We start from the raw sequence: 23,130 nt of genomic DNA on the forward strand, positions 1-23,130 counted from the left end.
CATTATGATCTCAGACTACATTTTTTACAGGGTAGATTCAGTCCTTGTATCTGCCAAGGGCCTCATATGACACCTTTAAGACTTTCTATTTAAGCACTCTACATTTGGCTATGCTGTCAGGTTGTTATTTCATGGTTCAATTACCTTCTATCCTCTCTGTGAAGATCAGCTGGTGAAACTGTACAGTCAAATCATCAACAGGAAAGATTCTCAGGATCATGGCTAAGCAGTAGACTCATTTTAAAACAAGTTTTCAACACCTTGTATTCCAGGTTTCATTATCCTTTGAAATAAACCACAAGAATTGCAGTGAGTGATGGTATCATGAACATAAAAATGTCCGAGAATGTGTTAAGTGTGTATTATTTCACATTCATTGTACCTATGTTCTGAGCCCATGCTGAAGATGCTTCTACAGTTGCTAGTGTCCTCTGACATTGTTCAATTTCAAGTTGAATTTTCTTGAAGTCATGCTCAGCTAGTCTTCTGATTGTTATTTCTTGGCAGAATCAGACTCACAGACCCCACTGGATGCATTTCAAGTGTTGTTTCTCTTGCTAGGATGCTGATATTGGTGCCACGGTCTTATGGACCGTGACATGTACTAGAGGGCAGAAGACCATATCTGAGTTATAGGCATGTAATTCTGTGACCTCACTCCCCTAAGACATGCAATTAATGTTTTACCTTCAGTAGTAGGTATCTAACTTTTCATGATGCAAGGAGAAACTTGTCTGAGCACCTCTTCCCCAGGTGTTATGAATCAAAAATAATTTTCTGTTATCTTCTTAATGAAATGTAGCAGTTTGCTGTGACTGTTATCTTCTCATGTCCCTCCAGACCAGTAAGGATGATGAAATTCCTTGGGATGTATCGCATACATCACCAAGGCAGGCTTTCATCAACCCATTTCATGATTTCCTGAGATGTCTTGGGAATATTTCCAGGTTGTTCATTTCTGAAGTGAGAATTCTACCTCATTAATTACAGAGGAGGAATTCAGTGATAGAAGTATATTGTTTGTGTCTTTTAATTTTTTTTGAACTGGATGTGGATGATTTTCATTCTACTTGGAAAAGGTTGAGATCAAGTATTGTCTTTTAAACTAATTGTTTTCCTTTTGCTTTTATAACTGCATAAGACATCATTTATCAGTACTGGCTGATAAATAACAATAACAGGATGTAACACAGAATATTTTCCATAAAAGAAAACAGAATGCTCTGAAAGGGGATCCTCCATGATTATGGAGCAGGATAAGATGATAACCCTTTTTCTGAGTTGTTGTCAGAAATCACAGTGATCCCATTTGTCTACTAAGCAGTATGTAGCTGAGGCTATTTTCTTCATTTATTATCAATAATCTATCTGCAATGACTATAAAGCTACATCGTTCCAGAAATTATTAGCAACAAGCACTGGCATCTTGATAGGATGAGAAGAATAAAAGATGTGCTTGTTTTGAGAAGCTTCATGGTGAGATAAGACATAGAGGTAGCCATATGGATGTAGCTTGATATGCTTGAATTATATTGGATGGTGTCCCTTATTGCCATAGTGGCGGTTGCATGTTACATGAAACACTAATAAGTCATGTTATTAAGTTGAGGTACCTGAGCATAGAAAATCTTTAGTTATTATATCACGACACCAATTTTCTTCTAAGTGACTTGGGGTGGCACCATTTATGAGAAATGGTGGCTACCACAGGAATAAAGGGATGTCAATAAAGAAGCATATCCACCTCAAGGACCTCCACATAAAATGAGACGCATGAAAACTAATAGAAAAAAAAACTGGGAAAGACCCTTGAAGACATGGGCACAGGGGAAATGTTCCTGAACAGAACACAAATAGCTTATGCTCTAAGATCAAGAATTCACAAATGGGACCTCATAAAATTACAAAGTTTCTGTAAGACAAAAGACACTGTCAAAAGGACAAAACAGTATCCAACAAATTGGGAGAAGGTCTTCACCAACTCTGCATCTGACAGAGGGCTAATATGCAATATATACAAAGAACTCAAGAAGTTAGACCCCGGAGAACCAAATAACACTATTAAAAATGGGGTACAGAGCTAAACAAAGAATTTTCACCTGAAGAACTTCGGATGGCTGAGAAGCACCTTAAGAAATGCTCAACATCATTATTCATTAGGGAAATGCAAATCAAAACAACCCTGAGATTTCACCTCACACAGTCAAAATGGCTAAGATTAAAAACTCAGGAGACAGCAGGTGTTGGTGAGGAAGTGGAGAAAGAGGAACACTTCTGCACTGATGGGGGGATTGCAAGATTGTACAACCACTCTGGAAACCAGTCTGGCAGTTCCTCAGAAAACTGAGCATATCACTTCCGGGGGACCCTGCTATACCACTCCTAGGCATATACCCAGAGGATTCCCCAGCAAGCAATAAGGACACATGCTCCACTATGTTCATAGCAGCCTTATAATAGCCAGAAGCTGGAAAGAACCCAGATGTCCCTACATGGAGGAATGGATACAGAAATGTGATACATTTCCACAATGGAATACTCCTCAGCAATTAAAAACAATGAATTCATGAAATTATTAGGCAAATGGATGGAACTAGAAAATATCTTCCTAAGTGCAAGAGTATAGGGGAATTCTGGAACAGGGAAGCAGGAAGGGGTAGATGGAGGAACAGGGGGAGGGAAGAGGGCTTATGGGACTTGTGGGGAGTGGGGACCCAGAAAAGGGGAAATCACTTGAAATGTAAATAAAAGATATATCAATAAAAAAGTGAGGTAACTCATTCACAAAAGAATACAGATGGAATGCAGTCATTGATAAGTGGATATTAGCCCAGAAGCTCTGAATAACCAAGACTCACACATCAAATCATTCCCAAGAAGAAGGAAGGAGAAGGCCCTGGTCCTAGAAAGGCTTGATGCAGCATTGTAGGGGATTGCCAGGACAGAGAAGTGAGAAGGGGTTGATTGGGGAATGGGCACAGGGAAGAGGACTTATGGGACTTATGGGGAGGGGGCAACCAGGAAAGGGAAAATCATTCAGAATGTAAACAAAGAATATAGAAAATAATAACAAAAAGAAAGAAAACAATGTAGCAGATCCACCAAGAGACATATTGCAATTGTAAGTGGCCATTAGCCCTATTAGGGTCATGACTAACAGGTTGTTAACCAGTGCTGTTAAGTGAAATGATACTCTGAGTTCTCTTTTTCCCTTTTTTTCTAATAGATTTATGTCTCAGGTAATACAACTTGATTCACCCTCTCTTCCCCTCATAGAACTTCCGTACTTCCACTTCCATTCTGAGACATTCTCTTCCTGTCTGCCATTTAGAAAACAAGAGTTCTAAGGTATTAACAATAAAAATAGAATATTAAATAGAATATAATTTATATAGAAAACTAACACATTGAAGTTGAACAAAGCAAGCAAACAGAAGGCTATAAGCAAAAGAAAAGAATCTAATACAGACTCATTGAGACTCTCAAGATTAAATAAAAATGATAAAATGAAAGCCACACTATTCATGCTAAGCACATGTTGCAGACCCATGCAGGCCATGTGCATGCTGCCTCAGTGTCTGTGAATTTGTATGAGCTTTGATCACTCTGCTTTTGAGGGGCTTGTTTTCTTAGTGCTGTCCATGTGGAATTGTCTAATGAAAACTGTTTGTCTCAGATTATTTTCTGTTTCTGTAACATGCACCATCACCAAAATGAATATGGGGAGGAAAGGTTTTCTTTCACCTTTGCAGCTTATAGTCCATCCTTGAAGAAAGCCTGCCTAGGAACATACAGGCAGGAACTGAAGCAGAGACCATAACAGAACTCTTCTTACTGGATTGCTCTTGGTCCTGGGCTCAACCTCTCTTGTTTTCTCTTTCATGATTTCAGCTTGTGTCAAGTTAGCAATAGCAACACCAGTACCAACAAGCACCCATTACCAACAATTAGCAGCACACTAGTCTAATTTTAAGTCTTTACTGAAACAGAAAATATTGGGAGGATTAGAAGAAGATGAATAAATCAGGATATATTGTATGAGGAAAGATCATCTTCAAAGAAAATAAAAAAGAGGGAGGGAGATGGCACTTTCTAAATTTCAAAAGCAAATCTAGTACTTTCAAAGCATTTGTAAAGTAAGGTACTGAGGAGATGTGAAAAATATAAGATAAGAGAGAAACCCTTTGAAAATCAACTCAAGAAAATTGAAAGAAAAACTGGTGTCTGTTTGACAGGGTTTGTTCTAATTTTGTTGCATGACATAATTTGTTGTTTGCATTATTAAATTGAAAGGACTTAAATATTAATGTTGGGTATTTGGTTGCCTGCAGTATAGGCATTTCTAGGAATAGGCACAATGGTGTGCATAATGCAAAAGAGAGAGAAGGATTTTTGAGGAATAGGCTTTATCACCATTTAGGTGCTTTGTATCTTTTTCACAGCACCTCATGGTACCTTCTCTAAAATTGGCCATATAATTGGTCACCAGACAGACCTCAACAAATATAAGAAGATCGAACTAATCCCATGCCTCCTATCAGATCACTATGGAGTAACAGTGGTCTTCAATAGCAACAAAAACAACAGAAACCCCACATATACATGGAGGATGAACAATACTCTACGCAATGACACCTTGGCCAAAGAAGAAATAAGGAAAGAAACCAGAGACTTTTTAGAATTTAATGAAAATGAAGGCACAACATACCCAAATCTTTGGGACACAATGAAAGCAGTGCTAAGAGGAAAACTCATAGCCCTGAGTGCCTCCAAAAAGAAAATGGAGAGAGCCTACACTAGCAGCTTAATGACATACCTGACAGCCCTGGAGCAAAAAGAAGCGAATTCACCCAGGAGGAGTAGAAGGCAGGAAATCATCAAACTCAGGGCCGAAATCAATCAAGAGAACCATACAAAGATTCAACAAAACCAGGAGCTGGTTCTGAGAGAAAATCAACAAGATAGATAAACCCTTAGCCAGCCTAACCAAAGGGCACAGAGATAGTATCCAGATTAACAAAATTAAAAATGAAAAGGGAGATATAACAACAGAAACTGAGGAAATTCAAAAAATCATCAGATCTTACTACCAAAGCCTATACTCAACACAACTGGAGAATCTGAAGGAAACGAACAATTTCCTAGACAGATACCAAACAGCAAAATTAAATCAGGATCAAATAGACCATCTAAACAGGACCATAACCCCTAAAGAGATAAAAGGGGTCATAGAAAGTTTCCCACCCAAAAAAAGCACGGGACCAGATGGCTTCAGTGCAGAATTCTATCAGACCTTCAAATCAGACCTAACACCAATACTCTTCAAACTTTCCACAAACTAGAAACAGAAGGAACACTACCCAACTTGTTCTACGAAGCCACAATTACACAGATACCAAAACCACACAAAGATCCAACAAAGTAAGAGAATTTCAGGCCAATTTCCCTTATGAATATCGATGCAAAAATATTCAATAAAATTCTTGCCAATCGAATCCAAGAACACATCAAAATGCCCATTCACCATGGTCAAGTGGGCTTCATCCAAGGGATGCAGGGATGGTTCAATATAAAGAAATCCATCAATTCAATCCACTACATAAACAAACTCAAAGAAAAAAAACCATATGAACATTTCATTAGATGTTGAAAAATCATTTGACAAAATTCAGCATCCTTTCATGCTAAAAGCCTTGGAAAGAACAGGAATTCAAGGCCCATACCTAAACATAGTTAAAGCAATATACAGCAAACTGGTAGCCAATATCAAACTAAATGGAGAGAATCTTGAAGCAATCCCACTAAAATCAGGTATTAGACAAGGCTGCCCTCTCTCTCCATATCTTTTCAATATAGTACTTGAAGTTCTAGCTAGAGAAATTAGATACCTCTTCACAGAGTTGGAAAAAGCAATTCTCAAATTTATCTGGAATAACAAAACAACCAGGATAGCTAAAACTATTCTCAACAGTAAAAGAACTTCTGGGGGAATTAGTATCCCAGACCTCAAGCAATACTACAGAGCAAGAGTGTTAAAAACTGCATGGTATTGGCACTGGGACAGGCAAGTGGACCAATGGAACTGAATTGAAGACCCAGAAATAAATCTACACACCTATGGTCACTTGATCTTTGACAAAGGACATGAAAACATCCAGTGGAAAAAAGCTAGCCTTTTCAACAAATGTTGCTGGCTCAACTGGACTTCAGCATGCAGGAGAATGCGAATTGATCCATTCTTATCTCCTTGTACTAAGCTCAACTCCAAGTGGATCAAGGACCTCCACATAAACCAGACACACTGAAGCTAATAGAAAAGAAACTGGAAAAAACCCTTGAGGATATAGGCACAGGGGAAAAGTTCCTGAACAGAACACCAGTAGCTTATGCTCTAAGTTCAAGAATTGACAAATGGGATCTCATAAAATTACAAAGTTTCTGTAAGGCAAAGGACACCATCAAAAGGACAAAACAGCAACCAACAAATTGGGAAAAGATCTTCACCAACCGTACATCTGATAGAGGGCTAATATCCAATATATACAAAGAAATCAAGAAGTTAGACCCCAGGGAACCAAATAACCCTATTAAAAATGGGGTACAGACCTAAACAAAGAATTTTTGCCTGAAGAAATTCGGATGGACGAGGAGCATCTAAAGAAATGCTCAACATCATTAGTCATTAGGGAAATGCAGATCAAAACAACCTTGAGGTTTCACCTCACACCAGTCAGAATGGCTAAGGTAAAAAAACTCAGGAGACAGCAGGTGTTGGAGAGGATGTGGAGAAAGAGGAACACTCCTCCACTGCTGGTGGGATTGTAAGATGGTACAACCACTCTGGAAATCAGTCTGGCGGTTCCTAAGAAAACTGGGCATGACACTTCCGGAAGACCCTGCTATACCTCTCCTGGGCATATACCCAGAGGATTCCCCAGTATTCAATAAGGACACATGCTACACTATGTTTGTAGCAGCCTTACTTATAATAGCCAGAAGCTGCAAAGAACCCAGATGTCCCTCAGTGGAGTAATGGATACAGAAAATGTGGTATATTTACACAATGGAGTACTATTCAGCAATTAAAAAACAATGAATTCATGAATTTTTTTAGGCAAATGACTGGAACTGGAAAATATCATCCTAAGTGAGGTAACACAATCACAAAAGAATACACATGGAATGCAATCATTGATAAGTGGATATTAATTAGCCCTGAAGCTCTGAATACTGAAGACACAATTAGCATATCAAATGATTCCCATGAAGAAGGAAGAAGAGGTCCCTAATCCTGGAAAGGCTTGATCCAGAATTGTAGGGGAGTACCAGGACAGAGAAAAGGGAGGGGGAAAGATAGAAGAATGGATGGAAAGAACAGAACTTATGGGACATATTAGGGGGGGAGTGAGAAAGGGGAAAGCTTTTAGAATGTAAACAAAGAATATAGAAAATAAATAAAAAATTAAAAAACAAAACAAAAACAAAAACAAAAAAAGAACTAGTACAGCAAAGCTGCCATCAATTGGTCAGCTTTTTAGCTGTGTCCACTATTTTATGAAACACGATCCTTGCCAGCTGTTCCTATCCTACATGCTCTGACTGTATTTGTTTATGTATTCCTTTTGAGAATATAGATATGACCCTAAATTGATGTAGATTTGACTTAATCCTAATTTAATTTAGTCCCAAAAGTTGCAGGAGAATCTCCAAGGCCAAACCCAAGATGCTGAGAGACCCAGTCCCCAGTTGGTTTTGATTGGTAAATAAAGTTGCTAATGGTTAGGTCAGGAGACAGAGGTATGACTTTAGGATTATCAGGCAAGGGGCAGAAGAAGATCAATAAGCTGATAACTGCTATGGATTCGGGGTGGGGTGTGGGGAGGAGAGTAGATGCTGGGACTGAGAGGTGCCTAGCAGAGAACATAGCCTTCATGGATGTGCAAGGGAAATCAGTCCAAGTAAGCTGTAAGTCTGGATCCTGGGCAGCGATAATGGAATATAGGTTTTAGTAAGTAATGAGTTTGGATTATTAGAAAGTAAGTCATACATACTGAGGTTAGGAAGTGGCTGAGCCACTGAGTTGTTTAAGGGATATTAAAACATAAAGGCTGCGTTTGTGACTTATATTCAGGAATTCTAGAGCATTAGGGTGGGTATCGGGGAGTCCTGCTACCAAGATGATTTGAGTAGAGTATTTTGGGGTTCAAAATCAATTAATAGAAAAGTAAAACAATGAATTTGAAGATGGGGTTAGCAAGTTAATAATACACATACAAATTACCAAAAATGATGAAGTAGCTTCTGTTAAATCAGTTTATTACTGTCGCACTTTGTATTGATTTGATATATATATATATATATATATATATATATATATATATATATATATACTTATCTTTATCCTTTGAAATTTCCATATGTCACAAACATGTTCCAGAGAGGACTTGATTAAAAATAATCATGTGCATGTGACCACTTCCAGAGATATGTGTGTAAACAACTGATAATACAAAGCTACCCTATATAAACCATTGTTTCATGAGAAATGACAGTTTACAATATATTTGGAATATGGTAGACTTGATTGAATATAGAAATAAGGGTTGTTAAGAAGCTTTAATTTACATGTTTATAAAGTGGTTGTGTACAGTCCTTGTTGCAAAAACTTGCTGGTTGGATGATCTCTATTCACAACTCATGACCAAAAAGATGGACACAGTTGGAAAAATCTCACAGATGATTGCCAGGCTGTTCACCTGAACCTTCAGAATTTATTCATGAGAGTAAATAAAAGGATGTAGGAGCATGTATTAGAACAGACAAACTTTCTTTTGTGCTCTCTCTTTTCCACTGCAAACACCTTTACTTCTGTAAATAGACTGTAGATGTGGTATTATTATAATTCTGATATGAATATTTTTGTTTCATAATTCTTTCCCAGTGTGCTTCCCTAAAAGTTTTCATGCTTTTAATGACTTCAAAACACTACTTGACTTGCTCAAATATCAACAAGGCAGTGTAAAATAACTGACTGATCATAAGGCTATAGGTCATCTTATTCCTTTAAATCTGGAGAAAGTAGAAGGCATTTACAAATATGTAGCACAATTTGCAGTCATAGTTTCCACAACCACATTGTTAACACATCCACAACTAAAACATCAATTAGCATTTAGGCCACTCACTATTACATACAGATTTCATACATCTGACCATTACTTTTATGATATGGGTGTAGGATACTTCAGAAATACATGAATCGAACCACTTGACATATAGTCCAACAAATGTTGGGCTATAGATTGATACAATTGTATTGAGCGCTACAGTCTGGAATTACTACATGCAACACAGGGTTTTAATGAAAAGTGCCAAGTGTTCAGTGCACTCTACACCACCAGAATCATTGTCTCAGATTTTGGGAATGATCATGTATAGGGGAAGGCAGATCACTGCTGCTTTTGACTGCACACTCTTATCAAGATGTTCTCCTAGTCGAGACTTTTGATCCTATGACTAATCTTCAGTATTATGTTCTGTGTCATGGATGAAATTGAGAACAACAAGTAATAGAAATAGTGGGAGAGTTGCAATCCATCTTAAAGTGTGAGGTCTGACATCGTAACAGAGGCAACGTCAGGTTTCAATATCCAGATCAACACTAAATTTTTGTAATGTAAATTCCTTTAAGGAAAGCATTAAATTGCTACTGACAGATTCAGTGAACTGACTGTGAGCATTATTCTGCCTTTTGTTTTATGTATAAGATGATATTTTATATTAATTAAAATGCAATTCTATTTCTCTACTTTCTTTCTTCAGCCCATTCATACCTCACTGACTCAGTCCATCTCAAATTAATGATCTCATTTCATAATTATTGCAACCTCTCTACATACATATCTATAAATATGTGAAAGTAAAACCTAGTAAGTCAATTTTGTGTTGCCAGTATGTAGGTAATTTCAAGGCTTACCAGTTGGTATTATTAAACCAATCAAGGGCTTTATCCAAGGGGAATCCTAATTCTTGCTCCCTATCTCTCTTAATTGTTTTGAAAAATCTGTAGAAAAACAAGACAGAGCTATTATAACAAGAATATATTCATAACAAAACAAATCTATGAATGATAGATTTTTTAAAAAGAATATCTATTGAATAGGGACTAACAGATCCATCAGGGGAAATTGTTAATATATGTGTGAAACAAATAGTATTCACATACATGTATACACAGAAAGTGTTTATTTAGCTACCACTAGAACATATTTGAAAACCCACATGTCACTTTCCATCTCTGATACTTTATACTGAAAAATACACATGTTGATTTTATCAACCTTTCTCTCAAGGGATAAATGTATAAGCCTGAATCATTCCCAAAGTAATTTATTTCATAGGTTAGGAGGGGCATGAGTATGCTGATAAATCTACATAGGTATAGTGAGGACAGCAGAGCAGATGTGATCAAAATTAGTAGGAACATGATTCAGGAGAACTCACAAGGAAAGACAAGTGGTTAGATGAAACTGGAACATGTAATGTTTCCTCCAGGATAACATCCTAGATACCCATTAATATAACATCCAATATATCGTATCTGGGGAGACACCGAGAATGCTTCCATATCAAGAAAATGTTGATTAAGAAAGCAAAGTATTCTTAAGATTTATTTTCATTGTTTTTAAATTTTGTACACATGTGTTCAGTGCTTAGGGATCATAGAAGAGGACATTGTACTCAAGAATCTGGAGTTACAGGCAGAGGTCTGCTAATGTGTGGAGGTGTTTGGATTTCAACTCTTGGCTCTGTGAGAGGAGTGCACATTCCTAACTGCTGATTCATCTTCCCAGCACTGAAGAGATCAGTGTCCATGTTGATTCCTTCATATTCACAGAGGGGAATTCTATCCGCAATGTGTAGAAACATAGAAATAAATTATTTGAAGCATGAGAAATTCTAGAGGTCAAATATAAAGTATACACTCAGAAACATATCTTCTGTGAAATATAAAGGTTGAAAATTATCTGAACATTAAGGTCAAACTTTCCACCATATTTTTGTTTGATACAGGAGGGGATCCAGAAGGCATGCTTGAGCCTCATTACATTACTTTCTATTTTGAAATTGTATTAAGATCTATACCTATAGTCGAAAAATTTATTTGAGCCACTAGTGGGCCATTTTTATATTGAAATGTGTTGTAGATGTATGTCTGCATTTAAACAAAGGAAGGAAGATAGAATATTCCATATTCACAAGGGGAACAATAAATGCAGCATGTAATTTTTACCTTCCATTTTGAAAAAATGGGGTAGAGTATAGAATGCAACAATACAAGGAAACAAAATATAAGCATAGATTTGAGTAAATGGTTATTTTGTTTATTTCTGTGTGTGTCACCCCTCCTCCCAAAAAGAAAAAAGCACAACACAAAGTGCATACTGGACGTGAATCCTAAAATTTACCTAATTTTTCATTAGTCTTTGTAATTTAATTAAGTCACACTTTTAAATAATTGGACACACAAACTTACATTTGTGTATCAGTGTATATGTGTATGCTTGTATTTGTGAATGTGTGTTTGTATGTGCATGTGTTTGTGTGTGTATACATTCACCTGCATTTACAGTGATATCATGTTTACCTGCAGAAGCCTTCACAATGTCATCGTGTTACTGTAATTATGTTCACAGTTCTTTCAAAATGACTGAATAGACATGCAAATCTGGCCAGGAGTTCTCATTTCTGTCTTTGGTCAGAGGCTTTGGGTAAATGTGTATTCCTTTTCAAGTAACTGGATGCCCGAGAGTCTTGGCTCATAAGAAGAAAGGGACAAATAGTGGGGAAAAGAAGAGAGGATATTGCAGTCATATGCACCACAGACCAGCTTGGATTATATAGGAGAGCTCCAAAGGATTGACAAAGGGAAGAAATTGTGTAAAAGGAGACAAAAGTGCTGACCAGGAGAAGGATAGTTTTAGTGGCTCTGGACTCAGGGGAGGATCTAGAGGAAACACTGGTCCTGGACATGTATTGCATCATCTGATTGTGCCTGTACAATGTAAGAACCATGGAGCCACTGGCCCATAGCATGAGCCCTAGCAAAACAATTTCCGGACCTGACAGTAATGTTGCATAAAGGATGTCACTGGTTGGATCATGACGGACAGATAAACAGTATATAAAAGATTTCAGGTTTGTTGTGCTTTCGTTGCCTTGCTTTGCCCTCATGTGCACAAGATTAATGCTGCTTATACATAAATGAATTACCCAGTTGAGGTACACAGAACAAGAAATGCACTTGTGTGTTCTTACTTTAAGTTCTGAATACTTGAAGCTCCTGGGGCTGATGATGATAGCCTGAAAGACACTAAGCAATGAGGTGCTGCCCATACAACCACCCCTACCTACTCTGTGAAAAGCAAAAACCAATTTGCATCCAATATCATCGAGAAAATCTTCAAACCCAAAAGAAGATATTGTCTGGGGCACTCCTTTACACAGTACAGTTAAGATATTGGCTACAGTCAAGTGCATCAGAACCCAGTCCGTAGACCTTAACCTGTACCTTGTTAGATAAATATATATATAGTGGTAGAGAAGAGTGAAATTTCCTACAATTCCAATTATAGTCAGAGATAATAAAATAATTCCTACAGACAACTCACTGGCTTCCATGCTGTCAGTTCTTGTTCTCAAACTGCGGATCCTGCATGGTAAGGTAAAGCTGGAGACACAGTCACTATTCTCTGTCCTAAATGAATCCATAAGACATATTCAACATGTAGGACATCTACCACTTTGGCATAATTTCTACACATAAAAGTGATTGAATGGTGCCACAAAACATTCAAATATCTCTAGGTTAATGCTTTCTGAAACGTGTAAAAAATATCAATGTCTCATTAAAAGGACAAGCACAAAATTTTCTGTGAGGGGGATGGCTCATGTTTGAAATAAAGCAATGACCCCATCAAAACAACTAGTCAGTAGTCCTATGGTATGTATTTAATTCTGGGAAGTAAACACAAATCCATGTAACATGTAGTAATAGGACAACAAATTTATTGTTAAGGGAAGTTCCCATATTATTTTTGTATCACCAAATGAAGTGATAGTATGACTAAGGTCATAAGAACTGACTTTTGTAAATTCAGGCTATAATTTCAACTTACATCATGATAAGAGCTTCAAACATTAACACAGGAGGTAAAAGATTAGTATGAAAATAGACATTAATGTTTAAAATACTTTAGGTTTAGAGGGAAATTTAGCAATGAGAAAACAATGTCTTATAGAACTCATCTATAGGGTCAGTTTTTTTACTTTCAATTTCCTACACACATAGTAAATAATCCTACATTTGATAACAATGTTTTCAAACACGTATAAATATATTGAATTCTAATAGATGAAGGCAGAAAGAAATAAAATTTATAAATGCCTTAATTTAAAAGACCCTTGCTACATGCACAGAAAATAATACTGGAATTTATTCAATTTTTGTAATTTCAAACTGGTAGGAAACTTATTTTTATTATTCACTCTGAGACAGAGAAAAACTTTTGTTCGAATTAGGCCATCGTTTATATGTAATTCCTGGTAGAATTGATTTGCTTTTTGGACCATATTCCTTCCACTCATTCCTACAAACCTGAAGTACTAGAATATGTACCTGTAACAGTCCTGAAAATGTACTATGCATAATACCTGGTATCACAGTTTGTAAAAGCTGTTAATTTACTGTCAGGAGTACTTAGTTTTTAGAATGTTTTTGTTTATAAAAAGATTATTTGCAAATGCATAACAAAATGGTTTGTACACACCCACATGCATAGTGAAAGAATCTCTGCCACAAATAGGCTGTGAATGGATCATCCATCCAGAGCTTATGATCTAATCTGCCAATGTCCAACATCATTGCTGTGCACAACAGCACAAAGAAAGCTAAAATTCATAGTTATAAACTTACCATAAAGCTATGCAGTGTCACTGATGTCAGGGGCCATCCTTTTTCAGGAGTCCTAGTGAAATATTTCATAAGGGAACCTCTGATTTCTTTCCGACAGATTCCAAGACCCCCAATAACACCAGATTCTTAACTGGTGTGATAGCACAGATGGCACTGATAGTGAGGAATAGGCTAAGTTAGAAGTAGAATGCAGTACTTTTAGGACCCCAATATTTATTTCTATCCAGTTACCTTCCTGTGGAGTTTTTCTGTGTCCTATGTAGCTTTGATATTTCTCCAGAACCAGTACTATGTCTGAATATCTCTTATGATTACATACCAACACTCATACATTTAATCTCTTCTCTCAGGTTGTAGTGTGTTCCATTTTCTGCACCATTTTTTCTTCCTGTGATGCTGATAACAGTGTCCTGGCCACAAAATTCAAAAAGTTATCAAAAGGGAGGCAGTAGGGCCTGATATATGTATCTGTGTTTTTGTGACCTCTCCTCCCCTCAGACTTGCAATTATTATTTTACTTGTAGTAGCAATGGATATTCTATGTAGGATTGTCCAGACAATAAATATGCTCTGAACTTTTCTCCCCTGTTGACAGTTCTCAAAGAAGAACTACAACTCTTGATATTACCTCTTAAGGGAATATTTTAAAGTTAAGAGAAGTTGTTATCTTCTCTGTTTTTGAGAGGCCATGGGATCTCACCTTTAGAGTTGAGGAGATAATGTGGCGCAACTGATGACTATAATTGAGCTATGTTTGTGGAATGTAGTTGATGGTTGTCTGAGATATTCTGCACAAATCTTAATTTATCTTCATTATCACAGTAGGTACCATTATATATAATAGAAGTTAAGTTTGTAATCACAACAACAATGGAGGAGTGGTCCTTTTTCTGCATGTCCTCGCCAATATTTGCTGTCACCTGGGGTTTTGATTTAGCCATCTTAGGGTTGTTTTTATTTGCATTTTTTATCACTGTGACTTTGCACATTTCTTTAGGTGCTTGTCCATCATTCAAGATTCATCTGTTGTGAATTTTTGTTGTAGTTCTATACCCCATTTTTCATTGGGTTGTTTGTTTCTTTATATATTTTGAATGCTATCCATCTATCAGATGTGGGGTTAGTTAAGATTATTTTTCCCAATCTGAAGGTGGTCTATTTTTTACTGACTATATCCTTTGCCTTACAGAAACTTCCCAGTTTCATGAGTTCTCATTTTTCAAATCTTGGTCTTAGAGTCTGGGCCATTGTTGTTCTATAAAGGAAATTTCCCCCTGTGCCAATGAGTTCAAGGCTCTTTCCCACTTTCTCTTTTATTAGATTCAGTGTATCTTTTTTTATGTTGAGATCCTTGATCCACTTGGACTTCAGTTTTGTGCAAGGTGACAAATATGGGTCTATTTTTATTTTTCTACATACAAATAGCCACTTAGACCAGCGCCATTTTTTGAAGATGCTTTTTCTCCCCAATTTATGTTTGTATTTTTTCTCAAGATCAAGTGTCCACAAGTCTGTGGTTGTATTTCTTGGTCTTCATCTAATCCATTGAGCAATGTATCTCTGATTTTTCCAGTACCATGCAGTTTTTAATCATTATCTCTATGTAGTAAAGCATGTGGCCAGGGATGGTGATTCCCCCTGAAGTTCCTTTATAGTTAAGAACTGTTTTTGCTGTGCTTGGTTTTTTGCCTTTCCAGATGAATTTGAGAATTGCTCTTTCAGTGTCTTTGAAGAATTGTTTTGATTTTGATGGGGATCTCATTGAACCTGTAGGTTGCCTTTGGAAGGATGGCCATTTTTGCTTTATTAATTCTACCAATCCTTGAGTGTGGGAGATCTCTCCATTTTCTGAGATCATCTTTGATTTCTTTCTTGTGAGACTTGAAATTACTGTCATACAGGTGGGGAAAAGCTGGAAGAAGCTGAGGAGGAGGGCAACTCTGTAGGAGGGCCAGCAGTCTCAATTAACCTGGACCCCTGAGAACTCGCAAGCAATGGACCACCAACTATGCAGCATACACCAGCTGATATGATGCCCCCACGACATATATAGCAGAGGCCTGCAGGGTTTGGGTTCAGTTGTTGAAGATGCATGTAACCATTAAGTGACTGGAGGACCCAAGGTGCTTAGAGATCTTGTGGGATGAAGCTGGAGTCTTGAGACATCCTTATAGAGACAGAGGGCTGGGAGGAGGTATGGGATGTGGAATAGTCAGAGCTTGGACCAGGAGGGGAATAAATTCTAGAATGTAAAGATAAATAAATAAACTAATAAATAAATGATAAAAATAAATTCAATGGAAAATAGATATGTTCGATATTATTAAGGAGCACAATAAAATTCATGAATCTAAATAATGGAAAATGCAAGAGCTAGACTCCCTACATATTTAGCACAAACGTGAACCTTAGTCTTCAGGTGGGTCCCATAACAAGTGATGTTGTGGATGTCTTAGTCTCTCTTCCTTGCCATTAGACCCCTTACTTCTACTTGGATTCCGTGGTTCGTCTTCAGTGGGGAAGGCTGTGCCTTGTCCTGCTGGCACTAGATGCTCCAGGGAGATGTGATACCCACAGGGGTTCCCTTTCTTTGAAGAGAAGGAGAGGGGACAATGCTGGTATGGATTTTAAGTATGGAACTAGGAATAGAAAAGGGAGAGTAATCTATGATCTGTATGTAAAGTGCATAAAAAATGTTAAAAAAATAAACCCACAAAACAAAACAAATCAAAGCTTAATAATAAGAAGTTAACAGTAATGTTTATTGAATAAATGTAAGTTCCAGAGTAATTTATTCTTGTTATATATTTATTTAATTAATTTTTAATGTATGTATTTATGTGGGGTTTTTTTTGCATACTTTTTAAAGTTTGAGCCAATTTGTAGTTGATATTTTGTGAGAAAATAACTTTTATCAACTTTTTTGGTATTATTAACAGAACTGGACCAAATATGGTCCTGATGAGTGCTTTGCTCAATGGAAGAGCAATTATTCTACCAGAGTTATGAGTAATTATTTGAAATTTAATTAATGCAACATTTTAAATAAAATTTCATTTTCCGGCATTTATTTTTCCCTGTGAGTTATTATTGGTCTGACAGGACTGTGAGGAACTTGGACACAACAGGAATTTGCCACTATTTTTGCATGCCCATCATAACTGTATTACTTAATACTATTGTTCTTCCTATGCACAATACTATTGTTCTATGTTGTCATCCCCTTCAGGTCCTCCAATCCTTCCCCTAACTCTTTCATAAGAGTCCCTGTCCTCAGTCCAATAATTGGTTGTATGTATCTGCATCTGACTCAGTCAGATGCTGGTCGAGCCACTAAGAGCAAAGACATGTTATGTTCCTGTCTACAAGCACAACATGGCATCAATAATAGAGTCATGGTTTGGCAGTTGCACGTGGATGGATCTGAAGTTGGGCAGGTAAGTGTATGGCTTTTCATTCAGTCTCTGCTCCGTTTTTGTCTTTCATTTTCTATACAAAACTATTCAAAATTCAACACTGTACTGGTCAAGCCTCCAAGTAGAACATCTAGCATACTTAAGGGTCAGAGGAAAACATAGGGAAGTATTAACTATACACAATTATGCAAGTACTTTATTAATGCTTCTATTTGAATGGGAAACATTTTCCAAAATTTATGAGTGCTATTTTGTGAGTTTATAATGTTCCTGCAGCCATTCCTGGTTTTCCCTCTTTCAATTTTTATCAATTTAAAATTTCATGAGTTGCTCATATAATCTCTATTTTTAATTTTTATTAGATAAATTCTCTATTTACAATTCAAATGTTGTCCCCTTTCCTGGTCCACCCCACACCCAAAAATCCCCTAATCCATCCCTGTTCTTCCTGCTTACTAATCCACCCACTCCCTCTTCCCTGTCCTGACCTTCTATACTGAGGCATTTAGCCCTCTAAGGTCCAAGGGCCTCTCCTCCCTTTGATGTCCAACAAGGCCATTCTCTGCTGCATATGCATCTGGAGCCATGGGTCTCTCCATGTGACTCTTTGGTTCATGGTTTAGTCCCTGGGAGCTCTAGGGGGTACTGGGTGGTTCATATTGTTGCTCCTCCTATGGCCCTGCAAACCTATTTAGCTCCTGGGGTTCTTTCTCCAGCTCCTTTATTGGGGACCCTGTACTCAGTTGAATGGTTGGCTGACAGTGTCCCCCTCAGTATTTGTTATGCACTGGCAGAGCCAGGTGACAACTATATCAGGCTCCTATCATCAAGCCCTTGTTGGCATCCACAATAGTGTCTGGGTTTTGTAACTGTATATGGGATGGATCCCTGGGGGGGGGGCAGTCTCTGTATGGTTTTTCCTTCAGCCTAGGCTCCACATATTGTCACTGTATCTCCTCCTGTGGGTATTATGTACCCGCTTCCTTGAAAGACAAGAGTATCCATACTTTGTTCTTCCTTCTTCTTGAGCTTCATTTGTTTTGTGATTTGTATCTTGGGTGTTCCAGGCTTCTGGGCTAATTTCCGTTTACCAGTGAGTGCATATCATGCTTGTTCTTTTGAAATTGGGTTACCTTACTCAGGAACTTTTTTTCTAGTTTCACCCATTTGGTTAAGAATTTCATAAGTTCCTTGTTTTTAATAGCTGAGTTGTATTCAATTGTGTAAGTGTACCATATTTTCTGTATCCATTCTTTTGTTCAGTAACATTTGGGCTCTTTCCAGAGCTATGTTACTGGGCTATTATAAATAAGGCTACTATGAACATAGTGGAGACTGTGTCCTTATTACATGCTGGAAATCCTCTGGATATATACGAAAAAGTGGTATAGGAGTGTCCTCCAGTAGTATTATGCCCAATTTTCTGAGGACCTGCCAAACTGATTTCTAGAGTGGTTGTACTAGCTTACAATCTCACCAGCATTGGAGGAGTGTTCCTCTTTCTCTACACCCTCACCAGCACCTGCAGTCTTCTGAGTTTTTGATCTTGGATATTTTGACTGGTGTGAGGTGAAATCTCAGGGTTGTTTTGATTTGCATTTTCCTGATGACTAAGGATGTTGAAGATTTCTTTAGGTGCTTTTTAGCCATCGGAAATTCCTCAGTTGAAAAAAAATCTTTGTTTAGCTCTGTAGCCCACTTTTTAATAGGGATGTTTGTTTCTCTTGAGTCTAACATCTTGAGTTCTTTGTTTTTTAATTAGATATATTCTTTATTCATATTTCAAATGTTGTCTCCTTTCCTGTTTCCCTCCTCCCCAAAAGTCCCATAAGCCCCCTCTCCTCCCCTTGTTCTCCAATCAACCCCCTCCCAATTCCTTGTCCTGGTATTCTCCTACACTGCTGCACAAATCCTTTCCAGGAACAGGGGCCACTCCCTCCTTCTTCTTGGGCATCATTTTATATAAGAATTGTGTGTTGGGTTTTCTAAGCTTCTTGGCTAATATACACTTATCAGTAAGTGCATACCAAGTGTGTTCTTTTGTGGTTGTGTTACCGCTTTTAGGATAATATTTTCCAATTCCACCCATTTGCCTAAGAATTTCATGAATTCATGGTTTTTAATAGCTTAGTAGTATTCAATTGTGCAAATATACCACATTTTCTGTATTGATTACTCCATTGAGGGGCATCTGGGTTCTTTCCACCTTCTGGCTATTATGAGTAAGGCTGCTATGAACATAGTGAAGCATGTGTCTTTATTACATGCTGGTATATCCTCTGGGTATATGTCCAGGAGTGGTATAATAGGGTCCTCTGGTAGTATCATGCCCAGTTTTCTGAGGAACCACCAAACTGATTTCCAGAGTGGTTGTAACAGATTGCCACCCCACCAGTAGTGGAGGAGTGTTTCTCTTTCTCCACAACTTCTCCAGCACCTGCTGTCTCCTAAGTTTTTGATCTTAGCCATTCTGACTGGTGTGAGGTGAAATCTCAGGGGTGGATTGATTTTTGTTTTCCTGATGACTAAGGATGTTGAATATTTCTTTACGTGCTTCTCAGCCATTTGATATTCCTCAGGTGAAAATTCTTTGTTTAGCTCTGTACCTCATTTTTAATAGTGTTATTTGGCTTTCTGAAGTCTAACTTCTTGAGTTCTTTGAATATATTGGATATTAGCCCTCTGTCTGATGTAGGGCTGGTAAATATTTTTTCCCAATTTGTTGGTTGCCTTTTTGTCCTATTGACAGTGTCATTTGCCTTACAGAAAGTTTGTAATTTTATGAAGTACCATTTGTCACTTCTTGATCTTAGAGCATAAGCTCTTGGTGCTCTCTTCAGGAAAATTTCCCCTGTGCCCATGTACTCAAAGCTCTTGCTCAATTTCTTTTCTATTAGTTTCAGTGTATCTGGTTTTATGTGGAGGTCCTTGATCCATTTGGACTTGAGCTTTGTACAAGGAGATGAGAATGGATCAATTTGAATTATTTTTTTTAATTTTTTTGTAGATATATTTTTATTTACATTTCAAATGATTTCCCCTTTCCTTGTCTCTACCTCCCTGAAAGTCCCATAAGTCCTCTCCCCTCCCTCTGTACCTCAATCAACCCCCTCTTGCTTCCCTGTCCTAGTATTACCTTACACTGCTGCACTTTGCCTTTCCAGGACCAGGGGCCTCTCCTTCCTTCTTCTTGGGCATCATTTGATGTGTGAATTATGTCTTGGGTATTCTGAGCTTCTGGGCTAATATCCATTTATCAGTGAGTGCATACCATATGTTTTCGTTTGTGATTGGGTTACCTCTGTTAGGATGATATTTTCCAGTTTTTCCCATTTGCTTAAGAATTTCATGAATTTATTGTTTTTAAAAGCTGAGTAGTATTCCATTGTTTAAATACATCACATTTTCTGTATCCATTCCTCTGTTGATGGATATCTGTGCGTTTTCCAACTTCTGGCTATTATACATAGGGCTGCCATGAACATAGTGGAGCATGTGTCCTTATTATGTGCTTGTGAATTCTCTGGGTATATGCCCATGAGTAGTATAACAGGACCCTCTGGTAGTATCTTGCCCAGTTTTCTGAGGAACCAAGAGACTAATTTCTAGAGTGGTTGTACCAGATTGCAACCCCACCAGCAGTGGAGGAGTGTTCCTCTTTCTCCCCATCCTCACCAGCACCTGCTGTCTCCTAAGATTTTGATCTTAGCCTTTCTGACTGGTTTGAGGTAAAATCTCAGGGTTGGTATGATTTGCATTTCCCTGATGAATAATGATGTTGAACATTTCTTTAGGTGTTTCTCAGTTATTTGATATTTCTCAGGTGAAAATTCTTTGTTTACCTCTGTACCCCATTTTTTAAAAGGCTTGTTTGATTCTCTGGAGTCTACCTTCTTGAGTTCTTTGCATATATTGGATGTTAGCCCTCTGTCTGATGTAGGGTTTATAAAGATATTTTTCCAATTTGTTGGTTGCCATTTTGTCCTTCTGACAGCGTCCTTGGACTTACAGAAACTTTTTATTTTAATGAGGTACCATTTATAATTTTTTTATTTTAGAGCATTAGCTCTTGGTGTTCTGTTCAGAAAAATTTCCCCTTTGCCCATGTGTTCAAGGCTCATCCCCATTTTCTTTTCTATTAGTTTCAGTGTGTCTGATTTTATATGTGGAGGTCTCGGATCCACTTGGACTTGAGCTTAGTACAAGGACATATGAATGGATTGATTTGCATTCTTCTGTATGCTAGCTGCCAGGTGAACCAGCACCATTTGTTGAAAAGTCTATCTTTTTTTTTTTTCAGTGAGTGGTTTTACTATCATATCATCTGCAAATAGTGATAGTTTGATGTCTTTCTTTCCAATTTGTATCCCATTGACTTCCTTCTGTTGTCTACTTGCTCTGGCTAGGATTTCGATTATTATGTTGAATAGATATGGAGAGAGGGAGCAACCTTTTCTGGTTCCCGATTTTAGTGGGATTGCTTCAAGTTTCTCTCCATTTAGTTTGATGTTGTTATATATCTAATAATAAAAAGAGAATCCCTACAGGCATTCTATGCATGATAAAAAATAAAAGGCCTCCAAGTGGACACAACTTAAAGCCAACTCTCCAATTTACTTTGCTTTTGTGTGTATGGGCTGGATCCTCTCATACATAGTAAACATAGCTTTTGCAATGTACATGACAGCTAGATGGAACAATAGGAACATTACATACCTAAAGGTGTTCAAATATTGCTCTACATTTCATCATGACAAGGCCACTGACATTCTCAATGAAACATTTCTTTCTATTCTTAATGCATAGCTCATGTTTCTGATGCTTTGTTTCAGTGGCTACATGGTTTGCATTCTCTACAGACATAAGCAGAGAATGACGCGCATTCATAGAAGCACCTTTTCCTTCAGGTCCTCTCCTAAGTTCAGAGCCACAAAGACCATTCTGCTCTTGGTGAGCATCTTTGTCTTCTTTTACACAATTTCTTGTGTCTTCCAAATTTATATGTCCCTTTTCACAATCCAATCTCATTATAGGTAGACATGGCTTCTGTAGTCATTGCATGTTTTCCCACTAAGAATACCTTTCTGGTGATCAACCATTAAGTCTGTGAGTCTCTACTCCCTTTTACCTATACAGAGTACAGTATATCTTAACCATATATATTACCATAAGTAACATTAATATTTGAATAAGTAACATTGTGGTTTTGAATAATGTATATATTTCATTCAATTACATATACAAACTCAATCATGTCACAAAAGCAAGTGTTGGTTAGTCATGAACTAAACTCTAAACATACAAATTTCAAATATCTTATGAAGTGTGTATTTGTATATCCTATAGTTTTTCCCTTAAACTATATTAATTAATTTGTATAAATGTTATACTTTGCAAAAAATGTTTTGCCTTGCAATATATATTATTGATATTTATCCTTCCTTTTTCTACAACAGGCTAAAATTTATTAGACAAATTTATCTTAGCTAAATCTCGTGCCAAAAAATCCAAATAAAGATAATAAACATAGTTTAAGTACCCATATGATCTGAAAATAAACCATTCATAATTATGATAGTATTTGAGTAGAAAAGACCAGTTTGCATAGGAGTATAGAAATAAAGGGTCTGGGGAAGGTATTAGCACACAACAGATATTTAGGCTAACTTCTGTGAATTCTTAATTTTTTAGACAGAAAACTCTTCCAGATTTATTGAAGTATGATCAAAACTTAAGGTT

The 23,130-nt window shown here is 37.3% G+C and overlaps 1 protein-coding gene and 1 pseudogene across 1 annotated transcript; one reads left to right on the plus strand and one right to left on the minus strand.

The window, feature by feature from the left end:
- Nucleotides 1–11,742: 11,742 nt before the first annotated feature.
- Nucleotides 11,743–12,771, minus strand: LOC127673786 (vomeronasal type-1 receptor 4-like). The gene has a single exon (XM_052169542.1). The coding sequence runs from the start codon at nucleotides 12,769–12,771 to the stop codon at nucleotides 11,743–11,745; it is 1,029 nt and encodes a 342-aa protein (XP_052025502.1).
- Nucleotides 12,772–17,370: 4,599 nt separating this feature from the next.
- On the plus strand, nucleotides 17,371–22,493 carry LOC127673787 (vomeronasal type-1 receptor 4-like; annotated as a pseudogene).
- Nucleotides 22,494–23,130: the final 637 nt, after the last annotated feature.

The sequence above is a fragment of the Apodemus sylvaticus genome, chromosome 23, assembly GCF_947179515.1.
Source record: "Apodemus sylvaticus chromosome 23, mApoSyl1.1, whole genome shotgun sequence".
Taxonomy (NCBI): Eukaryota; Metazoa; Chordata; class Mammalia; order Rodentia; family Muridae; genus Apodemus; species Apodemus sylvaticus.